The following is a 20,359-nucleotide window of genomic DNA, read 5'->3' on the forward strand; positions in this document are numbered from 1 at the left end:
AATCCTCCGGGGCTTAAGTGGTTAAGACTGGGATGCCAGTAAAGTTCATGTGCATGTAAAGGCAAGTGTCCCAATACTTTTGACGCTGCCTAAATTGACGGCACTATATAACTACCTGTAATCAATATATAAATAAATAAATAAAATACAATACTTCGTTGCTTTCTGAGTCCCTGACCTTTAACAAGCATAGAGATAGGGAATTCTGACATTTTTCTGACACTTGCTGTGGGTTTTGACTCAAAAGTATTAAAGGCAGACATAGACAAAAACCGAGCATCTTCAAAAGAGGAATATCAATGGCAGCCCCATACTCACCACATGACAAAGTCACTTAAAAGTAGCCCATGTATTTTGACTGGACAAAACAATGTAGTTGCATCTTTTTTCTAACACACGGTACAGTGTTCAGTTCAATTTCCTACATTCATATACAGAGACACCACCAAAGGTCTGTTTTCATACTAATACGTGGTATATTTATAAATCCTAATTGCAGTGAATGTGACATTCACCAAACATTCAGTACAGGAGAATTATCCTGGTGTATGTGTTTTAACTTACAATCATAAATTATAATATAATAAATAACTATAAATAAGTTAAAGTATGTATGTGTGTGTGTATATATATATATATATATATATATATATATATGTATATATGTATATATATATATATATATATATATATATATATATATATATATATATACACACACACACATACATACATACTTTAACTTATTTATAGTTATTTATTATATTATAATTTATGATATATATATATATATATATATATATATATATATATATATATATGTACATTAAAACTGCAGGAAAGGGCACTGGGGGGCAAACTAATGTCAATTTATTTTATTTTGTATTGTAATAAGTGTGTTTGTGTGTAGAACTTTCTGAATTTGCCGCCGGTTCCACCCCCCTGCGAGCGTCACGTCGCAGGAGACGGAAGCCGGGGCACAGAGCATCGGGCGGAAGATCCGGCCGCCGCACACTGCATCGCTGGATCCAGGGGACAAGGTAAGTAACCCCTCTTTCAGGATCCAGCGATGCTTCTGGCTGTACCCCGAATGTGGCTCGGGGTTACCGCTAATTGCACTGCAATTTAACCCCGAGCCATATTCGGGAATACCGCTAAGGAGGTTAAGGTAGCAGCTCTCCGGGATCTCTTAAGACAGATATTGTAAATGCCTGTAAGATTGGCCTGTCTAAGGGCAGTCAAGGGCCACTGATAAGGCAGTACAGCCAGCCCTCCTGTACTGGGCCCAGGCTCCATAAGTTCAAAAAGAGGGGCCGGGCATCTGCTGAGCATGAGGCTCAGCTGTACTGTCCTACTGCAGACACCAATCATCTTCTGCCTTCCCCTGCAACATTCGCCCCTTCCATCTGCTGTCCGGACCCCTCTGTGTGACCCTTTCCCTCGCAGTGCTGCCGGCTTCTTTCTTCTCCTCTCCCATCGGCAGCTGCTGCGGGCACACAGGGGGGTGTTTCAAGATGGAGAGCGGGAGAAGAGGCTGGTAAATGTCATTTACTGGCACCTTCCTTTCCTGAATGAACACAGTGACTGATTAGTAACAATCACTCCTGTGTCAATTCATCATTGAAGCATAGTAAACTGTGTTTACTTTGTTTCAGTATGTGAATGAGCAAAAAGCCTCAGCGCACTTCTTATTAATTCATCTGTGCAGCTGAGACTACAGAGAAAGGGACTGATAAACTTACTTTATGTCCTCTTTTGGCAGGGGGGCCCTGTCAGGTAGACTGTAAGGGGCCCCGTGATATCTAACAGCAGCCCTGTGTAACCTATTGTATTACTGTAAACATTTAGGGCTCATGCACACTGGACATTTTTAGAGCTGCTGTTTTTGGCCAGACATTTTTTTCTGCAGCCAGTAAACTCCAGTAACCCCAGCATGTTATCCTTTGTGTCCATGCACACGTAGGCTGTTAGCAGTTTTTGGCAGGGGCGTTTTCTGGCTGGAAAAAAACCCCCAGAACTAGTGGGGGGTTTTGAGCTGTAAAAATGCTCTAACTCTGATAAAAGCTGAAAAACACCAAAAAATGCCATAAGCTTTTGTGGGAATATAGTTTTGCTAAAAAAAAAAGCTAAAAAATGCTACTGCAAAAAAGCCGAAAAACTCAGTGGCGGCCGGCCCATAGGGGGCGCAGGGGCGCCGCCCCCCCCCCCCCAAAAAAAAAAAAGAAAAAGAAAAAAAAAGATTAAAAAAAAAAAAAAAAAATTTTTGCCCACAAGGGGCGCCCGATTCATTGGTGCCTATGGGGGGTGGGGTTTTCCACCCGCAGAGGCGCCGAGAGGCGGCCTTCTGGGGCGTAACTGTAGCGCAGAGCACGGCGCTACACCACCCCCCTTTTGTGATGTCTTGGATCATGATTGGTCCAGGCTCCAGCCTGGACCAATCATGATTAAGGACATCCATGCTGACCTCGTTGGGGGTGGTGCCGATGCGTGCATCAGTCACTCACCGTCACCGCCCGGTCAGCTTCCCGCCGCCGAAGAGGAGTCCAGTCCTGAGAAGAAGCCGGTCACCCGCCGCAGAAGAGGCCGAGAGGGAGAAGCGCCGCTCACCTTCCCGCCGCCGAACGAAGAAGAGGTCGGGCACGCACGCATAGCTCTGCATTGGGGTACATTACTGGTGGTCACTGGAGGCACGCACGCACGCATAGCTCTGCATTAGGGTACATTACTGGTGGTCACTGGAGGCACGCACGCACGCATAGCTCTGCATTGGGGTACATTACTGGTGGTCACTGGAGGCACGCACGCACGCACGCATAGCTCTGCATTGGGGTACATTACTGGTGGTCACTGGAGGCACGCACGCATAGCTCTGCATTGGGGTACATTACTGGTGGTCACTGGAGGCACGCACGCACGCATAGCTCTGCATTGGGGTACATTACTGGTGGTCACTGGAGGCACGCACGCATAGCTCTGCATTGGGGTACATTACTGGTGGTGACTGGAGGCACGCACGCATAGCTCTGCATTGGGGTACATTACTGGTGGTCACTGGAGGCACGCACGCATAGCTCTGCATTGGGGTACTTTACTGGTGGTCACTGGAGGCACGCACGCACGCATAGCTCTGCATTGGGGTACATGTATACTGGTGGTCACTGGAGGCACGCACACATAGCTCTGCATTGGGGTACATGTATACTGGTGATCACTGGAGGCACGCACGCATAGCTCTGCATTGGGGTACATGTATACTGGTGGTCACTGGAGGCACGCACGCATAGCTCTGCATTGGGGTACATGTATACTGGTGGTCACTGGAGGCACGCACGCATAGCTCTGCATTGGGGTACATTACTGGTGGTCACTGGAGGCACGCACGCACGCATAGCTCTGCATTGGGGTACATTACTGGTGGTCACTGGAGGCACGCACGCACGCATAGCTCTGCATTGGGGTACATTACTGGTGGTCACTGGAGGCACGCACGCATAGCTCTGCATTGGGGTACATTAATGGTGGTCACTGGAGGCATGCACGCATAGCTCTGCATTGGGGTACATTACTGGTGGTCACTGGAGGCACGCACGCATAGCTCTGCATTGGGGTACATTACTGGTGGTCACTGGAGGCACGCACGCATAGCTCTGCATTGGGGTACATGTATACTGGTGGTCACTGGAGGCACGCACGCATAGCTCTGCATTGGGGTACATGTATACTGGTGGTCACTGGAGGCACGCACGCATAGCTCTGCATTGGGGTACATGTATACTGGTGGTCACTGGAGGCACGCACGCATAGCTCTGCATTGGGGTACATGTATACTGGTGGTCACTGGAGGCACGCACGCATAGCTCTGCATTGGGATACATGTATACTGGTGGTCACTGGAGGCACGCACGCACGCATAGCTCTGCATTGGGGTACATGTATACTGGTGGTCACTGGAGGCATGCACGCATAGCTCTGCATTGGGGTACATTACTGGTGGTCACTGGAGGCACGCACGCACGCATAGCTCTGCATTGGGGTACATTACTGGTGGTCACTGGAGGCAGGCACGCATAGCTCTGCATTGGGGTACATTACTGGTGGTCACTGGAGGCACGCACGCATAGCTCTGCATTGGGGTACATTACTGGTGGTCACTGGAGGCACGCACGCACGCATAGCTCTGCATTGGGTTACATTACTGGTGGTCACTGGAGGCATGCACGCATAGCTCTGCATTGGGGTACATTACTGGTGGTCACTGGAGGCACGCACACATAGCTCTGCATTGGGGTACATGTATACTGGTGGTCACTGGAGGCACGCACGCATAGCTCTGCATTGGGGTACATGTATACTGGTGGTCACTGTAGGCACGCACGCATAGCTCTGCATTGGGGTACATGTTTACTGGTGGTCACTGGAGGCACGCACGCATAGCTCTGCATTGGGGTACATGTATACTGGTGGTCACTGAAGGCACGCACGCATAGCTCTGCATTGGGGTACATCACTGGTGGTCACTGGAGGCACGCACGCACGCATAGCTCTGCATTGGGGTACATTACTGGTGGTCACTGGAGGCACGCACGCACGCATAGCTCTGCATTGGGGTACATTACTGGTGGTCACTGGAGGCACGCACGCATAGCTCTGCATTGGGGTACATTACTGGTGGTCACTGGAGGCACGCACGCATAGCTCTGCATTGGGGTACATTACTGGTGGTCACTGGAGGCACGCACGCACGCACGCATAGCTCTGCATTGGGGTACATTACTGGTGGTCACTGGAGGCACGCACGCACGCACGCATAGCTCTGCATTGGGGTACATTACTGGTGGTCACTGGAGGCACGCACGCACGCATAGCTCTGCATTGGGGTACATTACTGGTGGTCACTGGAGGCACGCACGCACGCATAGCTCTGCATTGGGGTACATTACTGGTGGTCACTGGAGGCACGCACGCATAGCTCTGCATTGGGGTACATTATTGGTGGTCACTGGAGGCACGCACGCATAGCTCTGCATTGGGGTACATTACTGGTGGTCACTGGAGGCACGCACGCATAGCTCTGCATTGGGGTACATGTATACTGGTGGTCACTGGAGGCACGCACGCATAGCTCTGCATTGGGGTACATGTATACTGGTGGTCACTGGAGGCACGCACGCATAGCTCTGCATTGGGGTACATGTATACTGGCGGTCACTGGAGGCACGCACGCATAGCTCTGCATTGGGGTACATTACTGGTGGTCACTGGAGGCACGCACGCATAGCTCTGCATTGGGGTACATTACTGGTGGTCACTGGAGGCACGCACGCATAGCTCTGCATTGGGGTACATTACTGGTGGTCACTGGAGGCACGCACGCATAGCTCTGCATTGGGGTACATTACTGGTGGTCACTGGAGGCACGCACGCACGCATAGCTCTGCATTGGGGTACATTACTGGTGGTCACTGGAGGCACGCACGCACGCATAGCTCTGCATTGGGGTACATGTATACTGGTGGTCACTGGAGGCACGCACGCATAGCTCTGCATTGGGGTACATGTATACTGGTGGTCACTGGAGGCACGCACGCATAGCTCTGCATTGGGGTACATTACTGGTGGTCACTGGAGGCACGCACGCACGCATAGCTCTGCATTGGGGTACATTACTGGTGGTCACTGGAGGCACGCACGCATAGCTCTGCATTGGGGTACATGTATACTGGTGGTCACTGGAGGCATGCACGCATAGCTCTGCATTGGGGTACATGTATACTGGTGGTCACTGGAGGCACGCACGCATAGCTCTGCATTGGGGTACATTACTGGTGGTCACTGGAGGCACGCATGCATAGCTCTGCATTGGGGTACATTACTGGTGGTCACTGGAGGCACGCACGCATAGCTCTGCATTGGGGTACATTACTGGTGGTCACTGGAGGCACGAACGCATAGCTCTGCATTGGGGTACATTACTGGTGGTCACTGGAGGCACGCACGCATAGCTCTGCATTGGGGTACATTACTGGTGGTCACTGGAGGCACGCACGCATAGCTCTGCATTGGGGTACATTACTGGTGGTCACTGGAGGCATGCACGCACGCATAGCTCTGCATTGGGGTACATTACTGGTGGTCACTGGAGGCACGCACGCATAGCTCTGCATTGGGGTACATTACTGGTGGTCACTGGAGGCACGCACGCACACATAGCTCTGCATTGGGGTACATTACTGGTGGTCACTGGAGGCACGCACGCACGCATAGCTCTGCATTGAGGTACATTACTGGTGGTCACTGGAGGCACGCACGCATAGCTCTGCATTGGGGTACATTACTGGTGGTCACTGGAGGCACGCACGCATAGCTCTGCATTGGGGTACATGTATACTGGTGGTCACTGGAGGCACGCACGCATAGCTCTGCATTGGGGTACATGTATACTGGTGGTCACTGGAGGCACGCACGCATAGCTCTGCATTGGGGTACATGTATACTGGTGGTCACTGGAGGCACGCACGCATAGCTCTGCATTGGGGTACATTACTGGTGGTCACTGGAGGCACGCACGCATAGCTCTGCATTGGGGTACATTACTGGTGGTCACTGGAGGCACGCACGCATAGCTCTGCATTGGGGTACATTACTGGTGGTCACTGGAGGCACGCACGCATAGCTCTGCATTGGGGTACATTACTGGTGGTCACTGGAGGCACGCACGCATAGCTCTGCATTGGGGTACATTACTGGTGGTCACTGGAGGCACGCACGCACGCATAGCTCTGCATTGGGGTACATTACTGGTGGTCACTGGAGGCACGCACGCACGCATAGCTCTGCATTGGGGTACATTACTGGTGGTCACTGGAGGCACGCACGCACGCATAGCTCTGCATTGGGGTACATGTATACTGGTGGTCACTGGAGGCACGCACGCATAGCTCTGCATTGGGGTACATGTATACTGGTGGTCACTGGAGGCACGCACGCATAGCTCTGCATTGGGGTACATTACTGGCGGTCACTGGAGGCACGCACGCACGCATAGCTCTGCATTGGGGTACATTACTGGTGGTCACTGGAGGCACGCACGCATAGCTCTGCATTGGGGTACATGTATACTGGTGGTCACTGGAGGCATGCACGCATAGCTCTGCATTGGGGTACATGTATACTGGTGGTCACTGGAGGCACGCACGCATAGCTCTGCATTGGGGTACATTACTGGTGGTCACTGGAGGCACGCATGCATAGCTCTGCATTGGGGTACATTACTGGTGGTCACTGGAGGCACGCACGCATAGCTCTGCATTGGGGTACATTACTGGTGGTCACTGGAGGCACGAACGCATAGCTCTGCATTGGGGTACATTACTGGTGGTCACTGGAGGCACGCACGCATAGCTCTGCATTGGGGTACATTACTGGTGGTCACTGGAGGCACGCACGCATAGCTCTGCATTGGGGTACATTACTGGTGGTCACTGGAGGCATGCACGCACGCATAGCTCTGCATTGGGGTACATTACTGGTGGTCACTGGAGGCACGCACGCATAGCTCTGCATTGGGGTACATTACTGGTGGTCACTGGAGGCACGCACGCACACATAGCTCTGCATTGGGGTACATTACTGGTGGTCACTGGAGGCACGCACGCACGCATAGCTCTGCATTGAGGTACATTACTGGTGGTCACTGGAGGCACGCACGCATAGCTCTGCATTGGGGTACATTACTGGTGGTCACTGGAGGCACGCACGCATAGCTCTGCATTGGGGTACATTACTGGTGGTCACTGGAGGCACGCACGCATAGCTCTGCATTGGGTTACATTACTGGTGGTCACTGGAGGCACGCACCCATAGCTCTGCTTTGGGGTACATTACTGGTGGTCACTGGAGGCACGCACGCATAGCTCTGCATTGGGGTACATTACTGGTGGTCACTGGAGGCACGCACGCATAGCTCTGCATTGGGGTACATTACTGGTGGTCACTGGAGGCACGCATGCATAGCTCTGCATTGGGTTACATTACTGGTGGTCACTGGAGGCACGCACGCATAGCTCTGCTTTGGGGTACATTACTGGTGGTCACTGGAGGCACGCACGCACGCATAGCTCTGCATTGGGGTACATTACTGGTGGGCACTGGAGGCACGCACGCACGCATAGCTCTGCATTGGGGTACATTACTGGTGGTCACTGGAGGCACGCACGCATAGCTCTGCATTGGGGTATATGTATACTGGTGGTCACTGGAGGCACGCACGCATAGCTCTGCATTGGGGTACATGTATACTGGTGGTCACTGGAGGCACGCACACATGCATAGCTCTGCATTGAGGTACATGTATACTGGTGGTCACTGGAGGCACGCACGCAAAGCTCTGCATTGGGGTACATGTATACTGGTGGTCACTGGAGGCACGCACGCATAGCTCTGCATTGGGGGACATGTATACTGGTGGTCACTGGAGGCACGCACGCATAGCTCTGCATTGGGGACATGTATACTGGTCACTGCATTGGGGACAAGTATGCTGGTCACTACATTGAAAGGGGGCATTTATACTGGTCACTATATTGAAGGGGGCATGTACTGTGGGGTTTGTGCTAGGGGCCTGTACTGTGGGGTTTGTGCTAGAGGGCCTGTACTGTGGGGTTTGTGCTAGAGGGCCTGTACTGTGGGGTTTGTGCTAGAGGGCCTGTACTGTGGGGTTTGTGCTTGAGGGGTTTGTACTGTGGGGTTTGTGCCACTCTCAGTCCATGTATCCCATAATAGGGTGTCTCTCATAGTATATCCCATAATAGGGCCCCTGTTCCCTATTATGGGATATACTAGCACTGATGGACCCCTTAATATGTGATATATTGGGAGAATTGGTTCACGCAAGCAAAATACAGGGGACGAATGGGTGGAGTCTATAAGGGGTGGGGCTTCTGAGAAATGGGAGGGGTCAAAATGGAAGGGCAGGGTCTTGCGCCCCCCCATCTTAAAACTTCACCAGCTGCCACTGGAAAAACTCCTTCTACAGCTTTCTTGTGATGTTTTTATAACGTCCAGTGTGCAGGTGGCCTTAGGCCCCGTTCACATAGGGGCGATCCGACTTCGGGGGGCGACCTCCGAGGTCGCGTTGCGAGTAGCGCGCTGCGACCTCGGAGCAGCCGCCACGGACTTCATAACATTGAAGTCTATGGCGGTCGCCTCCGGGTCGCCCCAAAGAAGCTTCGGACCCTTTTTCTAAGTCGGAGCAACTTGTGTCGCTCCTATTAGAACGGGTCCGCAGCTTCCCTATGGAAGGCGACCTACAGCGACCTGTGAGGCGACCAGGTCGCCTCACAGGTCGCCTAAGTGTGAACGGGGGCTTAGAGTTGAATGTTTGCCAATAGAAAAAATGAATTAAAGCAAAAGTAAATAATAGTAGAGAAAACAGGAAAGATCTTTTAGACACTTACGATCTCAGAAAAGGCATTGTCCCATAGAATGGTGGCCTTGGCATTGTTGTCTTGATTGCCATGCACTATTACCACAACTGGCAATGATAAAGCCTGGATATAGAGAAAAGAGAAGTTTAAACAATTCCATACAGGTATTACAGAAATGATCACATTTCACTTTGTTCATGTACAACTTTCACACCAACGGGGCATATTAACTTCGTATTTTGTAATGCATTCGCTGTTCATAAAAATATCACACCGTAGCTGTCAGCTAACTCTTGCATCCATCACCTATAATGTGATATCCTGACAATGAAATATGCAGTACCAATTTTAATTAGCTATTTTGTTATAAAAGATAGCAAGAATCAGTCAGTTAGCCATACATGGGCTTATTCTGTTAAAAGATCTGAATGTTTATTATGCTGCCAATAGTTACATGGGTCAGTTTGCACAATAAAAAAATGGCAATGATCCATGGTCATTTGGAACTGAATCTTACCAATCACATAGTTACATAGTTAGTCAGGTTGAAAAAACACAAGTCCATCTGGCTCAACCAAAAAAAGAAAAACCAACCATACAATCCCAAAATAATAATCCCATTTCAGATGACTGAAAATATAAATTCTGAATGGTTGCTATAGGTTACTGCACAATGCGCTATACTACTGTTTTTTGCATATTTTTTAATTGACAAGTTTGGCCGTTGTTAGGAACATGACAGTGGCAAGACATTTGCTTTCCTCTAAAGCAGCAGGACTCATTGATGCTTCTCCTGTGATTTTCATATCGTATATCTGAAACGCTAAAGTGGCATGTTTATGCTTTGAGCCTTCCTTCTCTTCCATCTCCCTATTATAGGGCCTTTATCGCATTGGGCGCTTGCCCAGCTCTTAGTGGCACGAAAAGAGCGGAGTAAAAAACGCACCTAAAGCTGCACTTTGCAAATGTGTTTAGATACATTTAGTTGGATCAAGTGTTTGGGAGTTTATGCATTCCATTGGCCAGAATATACATTTATTCTGGCCAATGAAATCAATAAAGACTCAAGTGCTAAATGCGTCTAGCATTTATATGCATTTAGGTGCGTTAAGCGTTGTCTCTGCTATGACGTTCCTCTCTTGAATGCTCAAGTGATGGTTTTTCGTTATCTGCCTCTAAAGGCTTCTGCCTCTAAACATCTGTAAACGCCTATGTGTGAATGGACACATGGCTAACAGGGAGGGGCTTTTACAGGCCGAAAAAGAAAAAAAATTAAACGTGCTTGAAAAGCAGTGTTATTGACGCCTAGTGTGCATGAGGCCTAAAGATCAGCCATATTTTACAGATCATTTCCAACAGTTGTCTATGTGGGATTTTGCATGGGATTCAAAATAAATACATTTTTATTCCAGATTGGAACACTACAAAAGCATAATAAACCAAGGGGACTAATGTTCTGGCTTCAATACTTTCATGGACCTGGAATGAGTAAAAGGATTTCTAATTTTTCTCCAGCATTCTGTTTTTGGGTGTATGATTCACAAGCACTGAAGCCAAACACAAACAAGCTTCTAGAATTCTCAGAATGAGGTCAACAGTTTCTGCTCCCATATTTTTCTCATAACAAAAACACCCAAGAATGTAAAGTTATTGGTTGGAACATTTTCCTGATGCATACTGAATGCTAGATCAAAAGATTGAAGTGATGCTAAAGGAATTCTTTTTTTTTTTTTTAAATAAACAATGGTCTTGCACAGAGCAACCCTGATCCTCTTCTAGGGTCCCTCACCGGAGCTGCCGGCTCCTCCATCCTTCAGAGTGTCCCCATAGCAAGCCGCTTCCTGGGCTCATTCCTGAGCTGTGCTGTGTATCCACACAATGTGGCTTGGTACCAATCCCCACCCACAGAACCGGTTACTAAACATTTGGAAGTTCGCCGAACTGTCTTACTGTGACCATCTGTATCATCCGCTCTGGCTCTCTCTGCCTCTGTCCCTGCCTGTGGCCGCGGTGGCGGCGCTCTCTCTCTGTGGGGAGGCGACCGGAAGCCCACACACTGCACTGGTTGCTAGGCTAGAGCCGCTAAGCGTCACCCCCTCTCTCCTCCAGGCCACCTCGCCGCCTCCCAGTCCCCGCCTATTACAATTTGGCTCCAGCAAGGGGTGGACCCGGGGCGCAGAGCAGTGCGCCCTGAGCCCACCCATTGTGTGACAATAGCGAATGAGAATTCGCTATTGTCAAACGGATCCTCCTCCTGGCCAATCTGGAAGCGGGTCCGAGACCCGCTTCCTGATTGGCCGAAAGGCAAACCCCATGCCATTGGCCGAGGAGGAGGCGGGAGGACTGAGGACTAGAGGAGACGCCGGAGGACTGAGGAGAAGCCGCCGCTACAGGTAAGTGCACTGGTCTCAGGGGGGAGGCTTGGCATGCTGTTCACTCTGCATTGAAAGGGGGCACGCTGGTCTCTCTGCATTGAAAGGGGGCACGATGATCTCTGCATTGAAGGGGGCACGCTGGTCACTGCATTGAAGGGGGCCCGCTGGTCACTGCATTGAAGGGGGCACGCTGGTCACTGCATTGAAGGGGCCACGCTGGTCACTGCATTGAAGGGGGCACGCTGGTCACTGCATTGAAGGGGGCACGCTGGTCACTGTTTTGAAGGGGGCACGCTGGTCACTGTGCATTGAAAGGGGGCACGCTGGTCATTGTGCATTGAAAGGGGGCACGCTGGTCTCTCTGCATTGAAGGGGGGCACGCTGGTCTCTGCATTGAAGGGGGGCACGCTGGTCACTGTGCATTGAAAGGGGGCACGCTGGTCACTGTGCATTGAAAGGGGGCACGCTGGTCATTCTGCATTGAAAGGGGGCACGCTGGTCACTGTGCATTGAAAGTCGGAACTGGTTACTAAAATTTTTGAATCCCACCACTGTGTATAACCATGAACTTGTGGGAAGTGTATAGAAGCCGGTCAATAGCATGGTACCCGGCATAGGTAACAGGTGCCCTGGTATCGAGGGAGTCAGTGATCTGGCTCCCTCCCTAGTGGCTGATTCCCCCAACTAGGACCGAACCCATGGTTTAGAATTTTTTTCTTTATTTTTACCTGATGATCCAACCAGCAAGTCTGTTATTTTTCAACTTACTTTACCAGCCAAAGCTGTCCAGGTATGGAGACCAAGCTGTCCAGGTAACGAGAGTTAAGGAGTTAAGTAAGAGCATGTATGGGGTCTGCACTAGTGCTTCACAAGACTGCATTCTGTCACTGGGAGCGAGGTGGCAGAGGTATGCTGCACTGGTAGAGAGGGCACAGACTCAGCAATGTCCCTCCTAAATGCATCATACATCAAGCAAGGGTGTGTAGTAACACAGGACAGCACATTTTACAGAGGAACTCTGTATGATTAATTACTGCACAGTCATTTCTAAGCCGAGGTAACACCATATTGTTTGGCTTTCACATGAATGTGGCCCCCCTGGTCCTGGACATTGATGAATGCATACATGAGAAAGAAAGGTAGCCCCATGTGACGGGGGGGGGGGGGGGGGAGTAGTTCCCACCCACAAGCAGCTACAGCAAACTTTTTCCTTTAGGGGTGAAGTTTTTACATAAAGGAATAAAAGATGGCCATTATAAGCACCCTTGTCAGTGGGAAATGGTTTGTCTCCACCCTTTAATTGCTGCTTTGTCTGGACAGCTTTGGCTGGTAAAGTAAGTTGAAAAATAACAGACTTGCTGGTTGGATCATCAGGTAAAAATAAAGAAAAAACTCTAAAGCAAGAAAACATCTATAGATTGGCAAGCTTCAATTTAATACGTTTGTTTTGGGGTTAAATATTACTTTAAGCAACATTCAGGGTTTTTTTATTTAAATCTATTATAAATCACACTGGACACGCTGCAGTGAATGTCACAAAATTACACTTTATAAACATAAAATTAGGGGGAACATAAAGTCACTGTATACACAGATGAAGTGGATAGGTCATGGAGGGGAAAAAAAAAAAAATGTGTTGAGGGGATCGGATGCTATTTACATCAAGACACAACGCGTCCTGTACACAAAGTCCTCATAAGAGAAAATTGTAAACTCCCAGATAAATGTCCTGTAGACAGATTATTTACGGTATTTAGAATACTATCAGAGAGAACTTATTTTTGGCTCCTTGTGAAAAAAAAAACACTTTTTTTGGGGGGGTTTCTCAAAACCTAAGGTAATATAAAACACAATAACCCATAAAACCAACTAGATTTTATCGTCATACAGATTTGCAAACTAGATTTGGTTGCCACAAGTTAATGGAACACTGTTTTTTTATCTTGTTATAAAAAGCATCACCAATCAACCACCATCACCAGTCCTCCACAAGAAAGCAATCAAGTTGACTGACTACTTTAAGACAAGGTGAGGGATTTGTATGTGTGTATTTATATATATATATATATATATATATATACTGAACACAATGATAAACGCAACACTTGCCCCCATTTTTCATGAGCTAAACTCAACACCTCTCCTAAGTGCCAGACGCCATCGAATGTGACCATTCGTCCACTCAAGTCGGTTACGACGACGAACTGCAGTCAGGTCGAGACCCCGATGAGTACGACGAGCATGCAGATGAGCTTCCTTGAGATGGTTTCTGACAGTTTGTGCAGAAATTCTTTGGTTATGCAAACCGATTGTTGCAGCAGATGTCCGGGTGACTGGTCTCAAACGATCTTGGAGGTGAAGATGCTATATGTGGAGGTCCTGGGCTGGTGTGGTTACATGTAGTCTGCGGTTGTGAGGCCGGTTGGATGTACTGCCAAATTCTCTGAAACTCCTTTGGAGATGGCTTATGGTAGAGAAATGAACATTCAATTCACGCTCAGCTCTGGTGGACATTCCTGCAGTCAGCATGCCAACTGCACGCTCCCTCAAAACTTGTGACATCTGTGGCATTGTGCTGTGTGATAAAACTGCACATTTTAGAGTGGCCTTTATTGTGGCCAGCCTAAGGCACACCTGTGCAATAATCATGCTGTCTAATCAGCATCTTGATATGTCACACCTGTGAGGTGGATGGATTATCTCGCAAAGGAGAAGTGCTCACTAACACAGATTTAGACAGATTTGTGAACAATATTTGAGAGAAATAGGCCTTTTGTGTACATAGAAAAAGTCTTAGATCTTTGAGTTCAGCTCATGAAAACTTGGGGTAAAAACAAAAGTTTTACTTTTATAATGTTGTTGTTTTGTTGTTTGTTTGCAGAACACCTTGTTACCTGAATGACGTGAGTGGAGCCACTGAAGGTAATGTCAGCTGTGAAGAGTATTGCGCATTTCTCTTCTGTGACTGATTCAGATCCCTTCCTCTCACATCGCTTTATCTTCTTTAGCAACTGTCAGTAAGAAAAGCAGGAGTTAAATAGCTAAAAATTAGGCATCTGACTCTAGCTGTATAGTATTTGTGCCAGTATGGCATCTCTTCCAGGAAACACAATGCCACCGTACTAGCAGGTATGTAATCAATTATACATGTTTACTACTCCACTGATCACCACTGCATCCACACACTTCACTGACTGCCACATAAACAATGCATTCCTCCACTGACTGTCACTGCACCTCCAAAGTTCCTCATTGGACGCCACTGTTCCTGTGCACATCTCCGCTGACTGTCAATGCACACATGTGCTACCTCCCTGATCACACCTCTCCAATGGGAGTGTTTTGGTATTGCTGGAAAAGTTCTGATCACTGTTGAGTTGCTTGGTGAAAAACCTCATTGTGGGTACAAGGGTGGTGAAGTATTGGTTCTCTGCTATGGATCTAGGTTGCTCAACTCTTGAAAAAACTGATAAGGGTGCTAGTTCTTTAGATGACTAGAATCTGTAAGTGTGTATTGAGGAGCCCCTAGTACGGACAGTCACACAATTCAGCGGTTGGTTATATTTATTTTTTTTTTGGGCTAAACAATCAGGTATAGTACAGCCAGTGCTTTTGGAGGGGAATTATACCTTGCCCAGTTCCTCTTACAAAAGCAGCTGTAACTAGAGCTTGACAATGCAAATTGTGAAACCCCCTACAACCAAACTTTAGACTCTATACAGTATAACAACAAACTTTTGTAAAGCAACAGTTCATTCCCCAAAGCACAATGCCCCAACACAAATTGGCTTTATACCAATATAACTAATAAAGCTGTTAAACAAACCAAAAAGTTTTACACTAGTGTGTATTAGATACTTCTTATCACACTCACTACTTTGCATTTCTTCAACAACCTTCACTGCATTGATGTGCAATTCTCAGCTCTTCACTAATGCAATGGTACACCATGTAGAACAAACTGCTATGCTGTGTACCCTATATACTGTATTACATTATGTTCACCAGAATGTATACCACTAGGACTAGCAAAATACTATATTCCATCCCATTTAATGAACTGGCCAATTATTTATTTTTTAATCATGCATTTTTAAAGTACAAAGAAAGGCATATGTTTGGCAAGTTAATTTGTTTAATTCATACCATATTTTTAAAAACAGCTCCACATGTCCGTGTGGCTTGGGTGAACTCAAAAACAGATCTTCCGTTTTCTATTTCTCCAGCACCATCACTAAAATCAAAAACAGAGAATGAATTCTGCGGTGTTTTATGTTAGTGTCCCACATGTTGCACAAAAATGGATTTTTGTCTTACCATAAAATCCTTTTTCTGATGTTCATTGACAGACACAGCTTCATATCTTCTTTGACGGATGGGTTATGCTGCTCTAATTAGGAGTAGGAAACTGGGCGGAAAAGGGTTAACAAAGCTTGACTATGCCTATAGGGCAGTCCCAGGTGGTATATTCCCACTTCCTGCTATAGGATCTCAGTTTTGTAACAAGCAGTGTCAGACGAATACATAACCCAACTCCACAGAGGGGTGGGTGCTGTATCCGTCAATGAACATCAGAGAAAAGGATTTTACGGTAAGACAAAAATCCAGTTTTCTCTTTCGTTCATTGACGGACACAGTTTCATATCTTCTTTGACTGATGGGACGTCCCAAAGCAGTGTCAGCATGACGGGTGGGGAAAAAACGCAGCAATAAACATATTTCCCAAAAAGGAAAAAAGTCCAGTTTAAAAAAAGGAAAAAATGCCAGGACCAGAGATCCCAGCAAGGTGCTAGATCCTTACTCCTGACTAGGCAGAAAAAACTGAGATCCTATAGCAGGAAGTGGGAGTATACCCCCTGGGACTGCCCTATAGGCATAGTCAATCTTTGTTAACCCTTTTCCCCCTAGTGTCCTAAGGAGAGCAGCATAACCCATCGGTCAAAGAGGATATGAAGCTGTGTCCGTCAATGAACAAAAGAGAAATGAGGTTTCCAATAGAATAGCACCACATAATTACAGAGCAGATGCTGGTAGATTTATTAATTCACCAACATCTTATATCTCAAAGGAATGTTGCATCTGAGCTCCTCTGGGGAATCTTAGTGTTTCTTTTAGATTTTTCTGGGTTTCCCATATGGAGAATGCAGCTGTGGAGCTGGAGGGGGGGGGGGGGGGGCTAGAGAGAGAGTGACACTTTGGTGCAGCTGTGCATAGTAGGCAATCAGCTTTTAACTTTAGCTTGTTCATTTAAACTTTTACAAAAATCATGGACACTGATGGGTTTGTGTGCAGATCTCCACCAGATTTTTCACTCTCCAGTTTTAGTAAATCAACCTCTATGTGTCATTCATATGTGTCATTCAGAAAGAGAACTTAGAATTTGAGAGACATGGAGCACTTGCTGCTGAAGTTCTGGAAAGATATAAAATGCCACCAGCAGCCACACACATCTAAAACAAGACTATGGGGTTGATTTACTAAAACTGTAGAGTGCAAAATCCTTTGCAGCTCTGCACAGAAACCAATCAGCTTCCAGGTTTTTTGTCAAGGCTTAATTGAACAAGCTGGAATTAGAAGCCGATTGGCTTCTATGCACACCTGCATCAGATTGTGCACTCTCCAGTTTTAGTAAATCAACACCTATGTCTTCATAAACTAGGTTTAATTACAAGCTTTTACCTCCAATGAAGAATTCTATGGCCAAAACAAGACATCTGAAATAAATGTCCCTGTTTTTAAAAAAGCTTTTTGCTAGTTAGTTCTTATCATATTTAATCCCATACATGCAGATCAGGGTTCTGTTTTGGTTGTAGTGTTTGCAATTTTACTCACTTTAATGGCTCAATGGACGTTACCACATTCAAGTCCTGTGCCTTTTTCTCAGTAATGATATTGGCTCTTATGACAGGCAACTTGCTAGCGCCAGAAAGAATTTTGGACCCCAGCATGAAGTTGACACTGGCTTGGAACTTGGTCTGTGTCTTCAAAACTTGAGGCGGTTGCTTGTCAACCAGAAATGAGCTACAAAAATAATGAAAAAAAAAATAGCACACATGGATAACACACACTGCTGTTATTTATTTGTTTTAAAATGTTTTTTTAAGCAGCTAATATATGTATATGGTTCTATCCTTCCATGATTTTGCAATTAAATTCTTACTATAGTTTAAAGTAGAAATAAAGGCAAAAATGACCTCTAAACCTACTCCCACCCACTTCCTAAGCCCAATCTATCTAACCCTGTAAAATAAAGATCGTTATACTTAAATATTCTGCAGCCGCTCCAGTCCGGTCCCAGGCTTAGCTGTCAGTGGTGGCTCCAGTGTGTAGGAGAGGCAGCCGGCAGCAGAAGCCCCATAATACCTGTATAGGTGACATAATTTCCCAGCTGTTGTCAGCTTTCTCCTGCACACAGAGGGTGCCGCTGGAGACCAGACCGGAGCAGCCTCAGAATAGGTAAATATAGTGATCTTTTCTTTACAGGGTTAGATAGAGTAGGCTTAGAATGTGGGTGGGAGTAGGTTAGCTTTTGCCTTTACCTCCACTTTCATAAAAGACGATGCATAGAGATTAATATTTATCTTTATACAGAATGTTATTTACATTTAATTGCAAATCAAAAAGGTCTTGCACAGAAACAGCTGGATTAATAGCTGGATTCATTTACTCTAAATCTCACCTAGATCTCATTGCGATTGGACCTGATGTTAGTGTTTTATGGAATCTCCAGACAGAGTGGACCTTTCTACAAGCACAAGTACAGTTTACCATATGTGTATTGGTTGCCATCTAGTGTATTGAAATCAAAATGTGCTGGTTACATAATGTGTACAATGTGTATTTTCAAACAAGATACATGATTATTGATTCCAGGGAGGGTTACCTATGACTTGAGCATTGGGTAGTTCCTGGATACTTAGTCTGATGCTAGATACCTTCTGTCTGGGATATCTCATGCTTTTGCATGTTTTATAACTGACTCTGCATGTGTATAATACCTCTTGGCTTTACTTAATACCACAATGCAAAGGCCAATGGCACACAGTTACTGAAAAATAAATAAAACAAAAGGAAGTCTTATAGTTTAATAGTTTACAAATGCTTGTGCAGTCACATTAATAGTTATTATGTCACATTGAAGGTAAGTAACATGCATAAAATATCTTTTAGACCCGGTGCCTAACCTATAGCCCTTTGGCACTTCTTGTGCAGCCCTTGAGGCCCCTGTGGACACTTTCATCATTGTCCTGTTATAGCAGTGATTTCTTGCAATCTTATGTAATAAGTCTCTAGTCTTTGACTGTTTCCTGAAGCATGTCCCAAGTTTCCAACTCAGATGGCATGTTCACAGTCTCTGACCATTTCTTGTATCATGGCTGCAGACTCTGACCATTTTTTTTTACATTTCTTTAGTGTGGTTTAGTGTGGTTTAGCTTCTCAAATACAATAGGTCACAAAAAGACATACATCACATGAAAAACAACAAACCCATCTGCATGGTACAAAATTGGTGGAGAAGGCTAATAGCAAGCTTGTGAGGGTAGCCTGAAATACAATACTATCTATCAACAACACTTCAAAAAGACGAGGCGTGTAAAACTAGGCATTTAGGAGTTAAGTCCACTAAAGGTTGATAGCAGAGTACTTGAGATGGGCCTAACATGTGAGTATAGTATAAAAAAAGCAAACAAAGAAAGACAAGTACATTTATAGCTGTATCAGCATAGTGTGGAGCTACATATGGGTGAACAGGGGAAGATCAAAACAAGAGAAAGGGGTGAAGGGGGTGGAAAGACAATAGGATAAAACATTAAACCATTCTTCAGAGATCACCAATACCAGAAAGCCTGCAGGAAAATGTAAGGCCAACATGCAAGTTAATCTGTAGTCGGCTCTGAACTAGGCAGGTCTTGAAGGTAACCTTTTATACATGTACATGTTCGTTCTCCATGACCTCCACCTCTTCATAAACTGCTATTTCGTGTTATTGGGAGTGGCAGTCTATTCTTCCATACAATGGATATAGTTAATTATGGGACACCACAGTAATCTAATCAGAGGTTGAGTCTGCCTCTACAGAGATGGAATACAGGCCTTTGCCGTGTCGGATAGATGAATTGTGAGAGATGTCTTATATTTACGGAGGGGTCTCTTCGTTAAATGAAGGAAGTAGGCAGTCGGTTTCTTGCTGAGGTAAACTGAGGTCAAAGGTTTAATAGTAGACGTCACATCCTTCTAAAACAGCCCTAAGCTGAGGCAGTACTAGAAAATATGTGGCATCGTACCCACCTTTTTATTGCAATGCCAATAGATCAGGGATGTTTCTGTCCCTTTTGTGTAAAACATGAGGTATTTTTCAGATGCCAGAAATGTTTATCGTATAGAGTGAACATGAAACAACAAAGGAAGATTACCAGGTTTAAGTCCTTTGTGACCAATAAAACATTTCAGTTTAAAGAATTGATTACATGCAATAGTACACGAATAACATGTGGTGGAATGCCCTTGCCGGCTCTAATGTGAAGGGAGAACGACGAGACCCCTGAGCATAGCCTATCC

The 20,359-nt window shown here is 46.5% G+C and overlaps 1 protein-coding gene across 1 annotated transcript in view; it reads right to left on the reverse strand.

Moving 5' to 3' along the window:
• STAT6 (signal transducer and activator of transcription 6) overlaps positions 1-20,359 on the reverse strand; it is a 357,207-nt gene that overhangs the window by 63,267 nt on the left and 273,581 nt on the right. Inside the window, exons 9-12 of the mRNA XM_082248146.1 lie at positions 17,633-17,821; positions 15,947-16,034; positions 14,695-14,811; positions 9,456-9,548 (exon numbers count right to left, since the gene is read on the reverse strand). Of these exons, the coding sequence (XP_082104272.1) occupies positions 9,456-9,548; positions 14,695-14,811; positions 15,947-16,034; positions 17,633-17,821 (487 nt within the window). The remainder of the gene's footprint in view (positions 1-9,455; positions 9,549-14,694; positions 14,812-15,946; positions 16,035-17,632; positions 17,822-20,359) is intronic.

Source organism: Pelophylax lessonae (genome assembly GCF_965119305.1).
Source record: "Pelophylax lessonae genome assembly, chromosome: 2".
Lineage (NCBI taxonomy): Eukaryota > Metazoa > Chordata > Amphibia > Anura > Ranidae > Pelophylax > Pelophylax lessonae.